The sequence below is a fragment of the Mya arenaria genome, chromosome 6 (assembly GCF_026914265.1).
Source record: "Mya arenaria isolate MELC-2E11 chromosome 6, ASM2691426v1".
Taxonomy (NCBI): domain Eukaryota; kingdom Metazoa; phylum Mollusca; class Bivalvia; order Myida; family Myidae; genus Mya; species Mya arenaria.
This window is the reverse complement of record NC_069127.1, coordinates 20,778,411-20,790,884: the sequence shown is the minus strand read 5'-3', so window position 1 is coordinate 20,790,884 and position 12,474 is coordinate 20,778,411. Positions and strand designations below refer to the sequence as shown.

General features: G+C 32.7%; 1 protein-coding gene across 2 annotated transcripts; it reads left to right on the top strand.

The window, feature by feature from the left end:
* The first annotated feature begins 1,442 nt into the window (after positions 1-1,442).
* On the top strand, positions 1,443-9,354 carry LOC128236470 (uncharacterized). 2 transcript variants are annotated; one of them, XM_052951341.1, is made up of 6 exons: positions 1,443-1,526; positions 3,318-3,443; positions 6,055-6,168; positions 7,339-7,455; positions 7,800-7,899; positions 8,188-9,354. In XM_052951341.1, exons 1-6 carry the CDS (start codon positions 1,514-1,516, stop codon positions 8,510-8,512), a joined length of 795 nt encoding a protein of 264 aa, XP_052807301.1. In that variant the 5' UTR covers positions 1,443-1,513; the 3' UTR covers positions 8,513-9,354. The 2 variants fall into 2 exon arrangements, with proteins under 2 accessions (XP_052807301.1, XP_052807302.1); XM_052951342.1 differs by lacking the exon at positions 7,339-7,455.
* Positions 9,355-12,474: the final 3,120 nt, after the last annotated feature.

Below are 12,474 nucleotides of genomic sequence, written 5' to 3'. Positions count from 1 at the left end.
TGGCAATTGTCTAGTTATTCATCAATTAACAGAACGTTTATGTCCTTAGCTTTAGGTTGAGTTGGACTCGGGAGCGTGGCTAAATTGCAATATGTGTGATACAAAACAATTATGGCCAATTGCTTCCTTTGAACTTTTACTTTTTCAAAAGAGTCTAACATCTCACAAATTACTTGGTCTTTGTTGAAGTTTGAATTTAAAAGGTATATATTTATCATTACCAATAAAAGATTATAACTTTACATGTACGAAGAAATACAACATGTTAATCTAAACATGAACAGATTTGAATGAAAATCGATGCATTCATTTGTCTACAGATCCTGTATCTGTGTGCCATACATGTGTTGTACTTTTGGTTTGGCATTGTGGACGAGTTGCATTGTTGGAAAGAGGAAATAAGAAGCGTAGACTTATGACTTTAATTAGAACAAGAAATGTGTGCAGTGTAACAATACAGTTTATATGGTATAAAAACTAATTAGTTGGTACGAAATATGCAGAAATGGACCTTATATCTAGGATGTGCAAAACACATGCAACCATTGGATATGAGCATTATCAAAGTACTCAAACCATGAGTTTTGGTTTGAAAATGGACAGACCGTATGTGTTGGTATCATTCATAAGAGTGGCGGACATGTTATAGAAACTGAATACATAAAAAACAGTATAAACATCACATCACTTATAAGCCTAAACACATAATTGTTAAACTCTAGGTTGAAACATACGAGTAGAAGACAAAATTAAATTGTGCTTACTTGAAGAGATATAGCCCATACAATTTTGGGTTTTTATAGGTAAACCGAAATTGTGGGTAATACAGTCATTAAGAACACCGCATTGACACAGGCACGGTTTAAGGTGAAGAATATGTGGTATTGAGGAGTAAGATGAAGGAATTGAAAGGTCCAGATTAGCCCATGCTATTCAACGTTCCTCTGAAGTTTCATGCGTGTAAATGTAATACTTTTTGTACTAGATTTTGTATTCATATCGACTTCTAAATGAAATAAAGGCGCAACCCATATTTATTTATGTAATAAAGTCCACATTAATGTTTTTAAAGCAAAACTGCGATCGCTCGAGTACTTATTATGGCAGATTTAAGTTTCGCAAACTCAATTGGCGCATCTTGTCTGTCTCGCGAAACTGTTCAAACTTTAAATTATCTTCTCATTTGTCTTTATCAACTATCGTCGGTAAAATGAAATCTAAATTGATGCTAATAATATGGTTCTCATTAATCTGAATTTTATTTTAATGTTTAACTCTAGTTTGAATTTATTCTAGTGTAAACAGTTAATATTCTGTTTAAAATGTCTTTGTGAGATTACATTTTACCCATCACGGTTGACAGGATGAAAAATCGCAAGACGCATATTACTAAACCAGGTTATTTGAGTGTTTTAATGACGCTCTTAGTAGGTTTAATCATACGGAAAAGATGATAGAATCTTAACGGAGAAATAAACTTCCTTGTTCTTTGTTGTTGAGCTGGTGAAGGAATATGCCCTCTTGTGGTTAGTACATTTGTTTTGTCATCTCTTATTACAATTTTAAATTGATTATGATAATACTAATGAATAAAAGTGAACGTCACATACCTCCTTGCTATAATTATAGGGCATCTGTTTTGCATTTAAATATAACGTGTTTTATGAAACTCAAGAAAAATATTATGCATTCTGTCGATTAAATATTTTGACTTTTGTATGTCAGTAAGAAAGCTTAATAGATATCAAGATATCATTTTTAATAAAAAGACGCAGAACACCAGTAAAAGGACACAAAGACCAATGTGAAAAACCAAAAACATCGTGTCAAAGCATTACGAGACGACGTTGGTGTAACGCATACATATAACGAATATATGGCTAATTAGTAAAAATGATTAAGCATGTGTATCGGCGCTTTTACAAAGGGCATGTATATGTGTGGAGAGCCAAGGTATCGCAACCGGATATTTTTGTTTGTATTTCACTCTGTGAATTCTGTGATGTCTGGATGTATGCATTCACGTCTCAATATTCCCAATCCCCTGTCTCTGTCGGTATAGAAAAAAATCGTTATGCCGCTTAGGGTAAAAAATACAGTGGAAAAAACAACAACAGGGACATGCCCTGTAGTCGAAACTCTAAATATAATCCCAGTTCAGGGACACAATGCAAGGACCAATACGACAATGATCTATAGACACACACAAACCAACATCACATACACAAATACAAACACCAAAAACAAACTTACACCACAGACACAAATATAACACCACTAACAAACCATACACTCAAGCTATAATGCAACAATGGGCGTTGGAATACTATACTATTTAGCTAATTATTAAATTATCAATAAATCTATATTGACATGGTCATTCTGTATTGATATTTTTATTGTGAGCTTTTAAAGTTTATTTGGTGACCTTTTAACATTGTTTTTAACTTTCAGGACCAAATAGAACCAATCTGTTTCTTTTTGTCCAGCATACAAAATGTGTGAGAAATATAGGATCTAATTGAACATTTATATGAAACACCAAAAAAAGTCACAGAGTACAGCCAAATAATTAAATACATTTCAATAACAACTCTAAGACAAAATAGAAACTTCAGTAATGAAGAAAAAATACATACCCAGCACATGATGTGTAAAGTTTAATATTTACTTTAAGTAATATTACAATCATATCTGCATCAAATCAGTATTTTTCAAAACCATGACATGTCAACTAATCATGTGACACAAACAACAATGCTATTTAATAACTTAAAATTATAACAGGTTACATACCACATATTTTAATAGCCAAATATGATCTAGATTTTAATGAACTTTTCATTAATATTAAAAAAGAATTCATCATTTTCTGTCATTTTTTACTATTAAACATTAAAAGAAAATGATGACAGTTTACAATCTACTTTTACATGTGACTTATCACATGTATACATAATACAATGCTTGAAATCAACATTATTGATACAAGGTGTAAATAAAATTTAACTATGTAATTTAAAAGCAAAAAGAACATGAAGCGTGCGGAAACGCCCGTCCTTAAAGGGTAAAATTGACGACGTTTTATTATAACAATTAAACACTATAAATGGACCCTTAAGTACGGCAGTTTGATGTTGATAAGTTATATCTATTACTTCGTCATTGGTATTCCAACAGTAAGATTTTTCCCAATAGTTCTTCACTTTATCACGTTTGAAATTGTGTTAATAATAGATGACATAATAATCCATATTACATGCACATTTAAATAAGAGGATATTTATTTCACATTTTTAATGTGGTTCATCTTAAAGCGTCTTGTTCCCGTCCCTGTGGACCCTGGTCTGCGTGTAGTGTTACCTGCGGAATTGGGAACCGGGGAAGAACAAACGATCGTGGATGCATGGACGTGGATATATGCACCCAGCCGATATGCCCAGGTAGGACGTAACATAAAACTTAAAGAGACACTATATTAAAAGTACAGTAAAAACAGTAAAAGGTTATATATCAAAGGAATGTTTGTTGTGATCTTTGATCAATTATTTGATATTTGCCATTGTCTCAAATATATAATAAAAAAACTCCTCACTTTATTTAAATTATGTTTAACATACATTAAATAATCATCTGATTTAATTAAAGAACCATAGGCCCTTACTTATACAGATTAAATTGTTCTGAAAAAGTCTTAATCATTTATAAAGGATATATATATTACTTTATAATAAAGGAACTATTTTCATTATCGTTCCTTTCATTCAAAAGTTTCAAATGAAATTCAATATCATACACAGTCTGAGGAGGTGTATTTTCAAATGATCCATTTATTCGCGTCATACTCCAGCGCTCCGCTTAACGATAGGTACTTATGTAATGTATACGATCGTTTTAGCGATATAACCTTTTTATATACATTACTTATGAAAACAGTTATCATCCAATGCTATTAACAAAAAAGGTTTGGGGTGCAATCTTGCTGGATCGGTCAGTGAAAGGAATATGCCCTCCGTGCAGTTTTTCATAACACACATACTACCCACATCAATATTCTTGCTCATACTTAAATATGTATAATATACAGTTTTGGGCCACACTCTTGAAAAGCCTTCAAAACATATGTACTTTTGTGACACACACACCATCTGGTAGAGCAAAGCCTCTAGTTTGAAAATAAAAACAGTTTTTGGACTAAAAGTCATTATGAACATTTTATCCATGGATAGCCTGTGGGTCAAAATTTTACTATAAACTCTGGAAAAAGGATCAGATATGAGTATATTCTAATTTTGAGGGATATACATTATTTTGTCAAAAAGTTTACAATTAATGCTAATTGTATGTATGCCACTTAAGCATCACTATATTTTAGTTCAGTATGTATTACTTTCAGTTAAAACCTTATATTCAAACTTATATACAAACTGATGAAATAAAATGAACAAAAATCATTTCCCTCCGTCTTTCGTTTTTAACTCACTTGAACAATTTCGATCGAGCGAGCGTTGTTCAAACATAGTTTGATTGTTTTCAAAATTGACGTTAGTATTTATAGAAAAACGTGAAATCAGTAATGAACCAGGTAGAAAAGTAGGTCACTCGGTGAAATATTGGAAATATAACTTTGTAACTTTTAGACGCGACAATTTCAAACTACTTTTAATAAAAAAGGTCAGACCAATCATGCCGAAGTTTATTATCTACACACAAAATCAAAATAATAAATTAAATTTTCCTTTCTATATCATGTTCAATTCCATGTAGAGTCAAGAAGCCACTGTCTTAAAAGATCGTATAACATCGGTAGCACTAGATGAAATAAATGTTTCAACCAAACGATCGTGAAACTTGATTGATTAAATTGTTTGGCTCTTTGTCATCTTGGTTAAAGTTAATTAATTAAGACGTGCTCTGACAACCCAAGGAAACTCGGGACTACTTCAAAACAGCCCAAGCTGTGCCTTAGCTACATTTAAACATACAATTACAATATAATGGCTTTGTAGAACTACCTAAGGTCACTTCAGAACTACCAAGAGCACCTTAAATCTAACAAAAACACATTAGAATTACATAAGGACACACTATCCATTACGTCCTAAGTACACTCTAGGACTATCCATGGTCAGTTCATGACCACCAAACGAAACCCATGACCTACCATTGACATTCCAGGACTACAAAAGGACACCCAATGACTACCTCAGGACATCAAATGACTACACAATGACAAAAACACCTACCAAAGGACATCCCAGCAATACTTAAGGACATCCCAAGACTTGCCAAGGAAATTAAAGACAACCTTGAAATTCCCAGGAATCTTGACAATTAATTTGTATATGCATATGCGTCTCAAAGAAATACCAAAAAGTCAAAACAGTTTAGGAATCCGACATAAATATGATAATTACACATTTCAGTTCGTTTATTGACAACAGTTTCTTACCTATCTGTAAAACACTGCAATAATCTAAATTTAGTAAAACAATTTCTTTTTAAATGACCTTTACATTTTAATACAGTAGACGTTTTCAACAGGTATCAATTGTGCCTATTGTTTTTTGTTTTATTTATCTTCAAAGAATCAGATAAACTTTCAACTAAAATACGTTGTCTTATTTCCTGTGGTTACGTTAAGTCTATCCCTAATATACCTGAGGTCATGAGGTTGGAAATGATTTTCGGAGTTCAATTATGTGTTCGTTTCTTTTTATAGTTTTAAAACCATACCCATTGAAATATATATATATTGTATTTTGCATTATGTAATGAATTTCTGCGAGGAATTTGTTTTTTTTATTCATATTTGGCGATACAAGATTACAATCAAACGATGTGTTTGCAGTACTAGACACTCAGGAAGTTAAACGAAGTATCGTGCAAAGAATATCTGCCAGAACATTTATTTTTTTATTATTGTCATCTTGGGTCTCTTAATAACAAGTATAAAAGTGTGTGTAAACAAGGTACTGTGTTTTGTATAAACATGAAACTCTTTTGCATATGCAAATTAACATATTGCCATAAATTGTTGGTTTTCCATCGTAGAAACAACATCATTGACGACCCAAGGAATATACAAAGGATCAGACGGAATAACTAGCACTGTAGCTTCAACGTCTGTCTACAATTCAAGTGCAAAAGCGAGTTCGAAAGTCGCAGGTTGTAAGCCCATTTTTGCAACATTTGATCATACTAAAAGCATCGGATAAACTTTCAACTAAAACGTATTGTGTTATAATTTGTAATTAAATCCCTAAAACACCTAACGTCATTTGTTGAAAATGACTTTAAGTGTTCAATCATGTGTTTATGTGTCATTGAAGTATATAGATACAGTAAATCTGCGGTCGTTCTAACAGGCGGTCGTTCGTGAACCGCTGGTCCTTCCTGGTCGAAGCTTAGTACTGAACATTTTTCCTTCTATTTTCATATAAAATATACCAACACTGCATCGAAATCTAAATAAGTCGAGGTGCCGAGCACAATAGCCGGTCCCAAATACACAAATCATGAACAACACCTTATGACTCCCTCGAGGTCATAATTTCACACTTTTTCCCGAACGCGTGTCCGAAATAAAAAAAGCATTTGTTTGTAAGTAATTTGTTGAGTAATTTTGATAAGGTGTGACAAAAACTGTTAATACTGTTTACGCATGGCCGCTATAAGTTTATAAAGTAATTTGAGAAGTTATGTAAGTATGATTTTATTACGCACTGTCAAAGTTGCTTGTTTAGAAAATATGCTTTTGATAAAAATAAACTTTACTAATTAAAGGTATTGGGTTTTCTTTTACATTAAGTATAAGACAGCCTTTTAACATATGAGCGATATCCACAACGCAATACATAATCGGTGTCGAAGTAAACATTCAGTTTGACGACTTCATACTTAAAAAACAACAGTGAAAGACAATTCATAGCAGACTGGGAAATGGAAACTTTGGTCGTTCGAAACATCGGTTCCTTCAAGGTCTTAGCTCGGACCCTGGCGCCCTCGAGCGATCGCAGCTTTACTGTTTTGGGGATATCTTTTTTAAGCACTGGTTTAAAAACTACAACTTGTTTATTATGGATTTTTTTATGAATACCTTTGGTGATCTAAGGATTTTTTTTCATATTTTGCAAGACCAGATCACAATCAAACAAAGTATGTGCGGTACTAGACACTCAAGAAGTTTAAAGAAATATTGTGCAAATAATATCTGCCAGAACACCTTTTTTTATTATTTTTGCCATTTTAAACAAGATACTGTGTTCTGTATGGACATTCATCACTTATGCAAATTCCGATTTATATATTTATATTGAATTTGATTTTCCATCGTAGAAACAACAACATTAACGACCCAAGAAATATACCGAGGAACAGACATAACAAAAAGCACTGTAGCTTCAACACTTTTTGACACATCAAGTGCAACAGAGCTCCTAAAGATCGCAGATGGTTAGCCCATTTTTGAAACATTTGATATCACTAATAACAACTTAAGATGTGATATTTAGAGAAGAATAATACCATAGCAATAAAGGACTCGGCTAATTACTTATGTGAATCTATGATTCAACTAGAATGAGAACAGTAGTTTAAATGCAAAGTAATCCAAAATACGATGATTGGATTGATTATATTTTAAGAACAATACCACAAAACCTGGTTAAAGGAAAACCACAAGACAAACAAATATGATTTCATTTCACACAGACACACACACTCGCACGCATGCACGCACACATGCACGCACTCGCGGACGCACGCAATATCCCATCTTAACATTTTCATCTTGACAGCCCGAGACACGGGAGATGGCCTGTTACCAGTGAAGGTTGCTGTACCGGTCGGCGTGTGTCTATTTGTTGCAGTTATATTGACAGTGTTTCTTCTAAAGCGGTAAAAAAGTCATTTTCAGTCCCTACACATATTGTTTTTATTAACAATACTTATAAGAAATAATTAAAGTTTTTGAATATCAAAGTATATTGTGTCTATTTAAGCATATCTTATTAATTAGTTGTATAAGATCTCATTATGATTACATAAATTTCCATATTCAGAATAAATAAGGTAAAAATAAAGTAATATAGTTTCACTTCTAAATGTCAAAACTTTGTAATAGAAGCAATATAACCTGTAATAGTATGCATTCACAGTTAGCATATAACTAAATACATTTGACAGACGAAGCCATCGGAAGACGACAAAGGATGGTGAAAACATCGATGCCCCGACCGAACTTAAAAATATTTCGGGTTGCGTCACTATAACAAGGGAGGCTGAAGTCAATGCTTCTGACGTCATCGATCCTGACATCGATAGATCTTCAACATATGATATCAACCCTTTATACGACTCTTCAAATACTGAGAATTACTATAATCATGTGAGGAGAAATGAAACAGACATATATCCGGAATATACTTGCGTTGTTAAACGCAAGCATGAATCGAGCAATCAAAACGAATACACAATTTTTAACGGTGGAGTGGGAAATGAAAAAAACTAACCAAATTTACAATAAAGATCACCTTCGACAAAAGGGCATTCCCTGAAATGTTCGAACATTATGTTTGATGATTCACTTCTGATTAAGGAGTAACTAAAATGCAATGTGAAATTCATTTGACACGTTTGTTATTGACAACCAGCTGAAATATCTTATTGTACATGTTTATATTTAAATTTTGTTTCTTTTGAAACAACCGGACGAAACATATTTTATATGACATAATCTCTATTTCACAGTTTGATAAGTGTATCCAATGTTTAAAACCGTGGTATTTGTATGCCATATAATCCATTCAATTCAATATACTCGATCCCGTAGCACGTAAACCCACACCATATCGTTCCCAATACAAAACTCAACCCTAGTTAAGATATCTAGCCAAAGAAAAGCTCCGACACCAATGTCATCTTTAAATACAGTTCCATGTTTCATACTTTAATAACTATATACATCTAATGTTAGTAAACACAACTCTCCCTGTACAAAAACCTGCTAACTAAAAACTAAGGATAACATTAGTCAGAGGTCGGAGCTCATTAGCAGCTCTGACTATACATTGAGTAACACGTTTTATGAATAATACCAAAGATTCTTAATATTACAAAACGGATGAACACAAACATTCATAGCGATTAAAGTTAATTCACTGTAGTCAATGCAATTTGTTGGCTTTTACTTTGTGTAATGCGTCATGCCCATTAACACATTTGTACGTTTTCCTACGTTTTGAGCTATATATGTAACTATTTTGCACATATTCTTGCTGACATATAATCATATGCATCTGCAAATTAACAAAAAGGTGATGGAAATAATTCCTAAACAAAATACGGCTTATGTCAAACAGTGTTAAATATGTATCCATGATTGTCAAACTATTAATCGTATTCACGAATAAACAAATATTTAAAAATTCAAACTGTATATGTTATCCTTTGGGCGACAACATGTTCGACAACCTGTTGAAAGCTGTAAACAATTAACATTCACATTTTGCCAGCTTCGATTTTATGGTGAATAATGAAAGCTCCCGTTTCCGTATATGTATACATACATAAAGAAACGCTAACATTTAATTCCAAACATATTTACAAATGCTCGCTGTTGAAACGGTTTAGAACTAAGAGGATTTATTTTGGGAATCTTTGGATGTCCTAATGAGGCCATAAAGAGAATACCTTTAATTTTAAAAATCAAAATAATTTCATTTTGAGATTATCATTCTTAATGGTATATATACACACATGTCACAATTTATCGTTTATAATGATATATACAATCACATCTGAAAGAATGTATCTTATAGGTAACGACACATTGATGCGTGCTACTTCTCAGGCATAATGATGCCCCATGAGATCATAATTACATCCAAAGATTACAAAAACATGACAACCAGCTGTTTAAAACGATATAGGTTTAATTTACCAAAAAAATCTATATGCGATGATATAATAAGCCATGTACTTATGATAGCGATTGACCTTTTTCTCCGCGGGCGCGCACAGAGGTCGCATTGCCAACGCAATGGTTATCGGGGCCTCTTGCCCGGCGATCGTTCGCCGTTCTCTGAGATGACATTACGTCATTATCGTGCTTATACGGCGCATCTACGGCACGTCTTATGCGTCTTCGTCTCATTGTAATTAAGTTAAAAGACAAGTACAGGGAATGCAGTTTCTTCAAATATTTATTTCAAGAGTATTGCAAGGTGTGGAATTGATTATAGAATATAATATGACTGAATTATATATTTCCCACTAAATAGATGTTGAAATAACAAAACAAAACATGACGAATGATACATACAACTAAGATATATACTTTATGTATACCGACAATATATTTGACATTATTATGAATGAAAAAAAAAAGAGTATGGAGTAAGTTTAACAAAATAAGCATATTAGAGTGTGATTCTGAAATGCTTGGGTTTATTTTGAAAAAACAACAACAACACGCTACGGTGTTAAATGGAATTGTTAGACAAGAACGTATTCGCTTGTGATAGTTCAAGGATACGTGGTACATTGATAATGAAGTTAAAAAATCCAACAGTTTAATTAGTATGAAATGGCCATTTGAACACATAATTCATTCGCAGATTTGGAGCATATATAGATACGTTTTTTTAGCATCTGAAATAAATAACAACGTCTTAAGAACAAGGGCGTCAGGGCTATTATAATAGGTCGTGTTTAACGTATGACTGTGTAAATGGCGAAAGGCCGAACGAAACTTTACCATAAAAATACTTATTACAATCATAAACAAACGACAATGATACTAGAAGTCATGGTCTTTATTAAATAAAAAATATTCGAAGTTAATATGATTGCTTTAAGAAAATTATCCTAAATAAATAATTATAGTTTGAAACACATAAAATAGTGTTAAATAGCATTTATAAAGGTTATTACGTGAAATGAAGCAATTCGTTTAACAAAATGTACATTTAATGTCGTCTGCTGTACTAAGCATGTTCATCAAAATATAATGATGTGGTATCTATAATCGCATTAGGATGAAAAGAAAACATAAAAACCGACAACTAACAATGGAGCTTCTATAACAGTAGTATAATGTGTTATAAAGCATCAAACCCCAGTCACACTAGGGCCGCATTCCCTAAGCGTTCAAGAAACATCAAGAACGCCGTTAAGGAAATTCCGTTAAGTTGATAACCGGAACTGGCATCCTAGTTTGACTATTATTATGTTGTTTTCGCAGTAGCATGGTTTTGCCGTCTATATGATAAAATCATGTCTGTATTCCAGTGCACATAATGACTAAATTTAACAATGCTAAATAAATATAGGATATTACACGGATTATTCAGTAGGAGAATCGAAACGTATTATTGATAAAATGACACAAAGACCAACTGACCAAAGAAACAAGTTAGAGATAATCATTTTATCGTTTTGATCAATTATTTTTATCAAAACAGCATGCAGCTATTAATAAAAGGAAAGCATTCTCACTTCCTTCACATTTTCCATCTTCAAGCATCGTGTAGCAAGACATGTGAGTCCTGGTGTAAGTGTAAGCTGTGATGTTGGGATACGGCTAAGAAATACAGTCAGATATGTAAGGAACTTCCCGGTTGCATGTGCTAACGTCCTTGCATATCTGACTGTATTTTCATATACAGGTAATACTATATAGGTTATATATTTTAGATAATATACAAGCAAACAGTGAGTGAGTTGAGTTGAAATTTAAACCCATGCAGATAAGTCAATTATTGGATACATTTTTTGCTTTGAGTCTGACATTGCTGAATATTTTCATAATTTATTATGACTAGACACTCTTATAATGTTAGTATCGTTGGTGTCAAACAAAACTAGACATATCAGTATAGAACAAGTGCCACGTTCCGGGGCTAGCTTATACTACAATAAATACATATAAAAAGTGTCCTCTTGTATTATGATGAACTGATATGAAAATAATAATAGTTATTGCTCGATCAATGCTGATCCAACAAAGTTTTATTTCTTCTTTCTTCACTTTTATATCGTTTTCATTGTCTATTATTATACGTGCTTTCCAGCTTTACTTTATAAAAGAAGGCAATAAACTTTAAAACAGTTTTCATAGACTCCAATGATACCGATTTAACACTTAATTACATGTTACTAGAGGATATATAGGCCTGTAAGAAACCCCTAGTGTTACCGCTAAGACAGGTGTTGAAACAATCATGAAAAATATACTAACTTAAAAGCCGTCTTTTAGGGGTTTCTCCTGCAACAACCAGCACAAGAAGACAAGTTGCCGTATTAATAAATAAACGAATCAGCAGAGTCAAAGTGGTTGATCTGGTCGATATTAGTGTATGTATTTTTACCGTAGGAGAGTTACCTTTGTATTTTCTATAATGACTACGACTTAGTAAATGCTTTTTTTGCGCATTTAGTATTTATGATTAAACTTTTCAGTCCATGCACAAG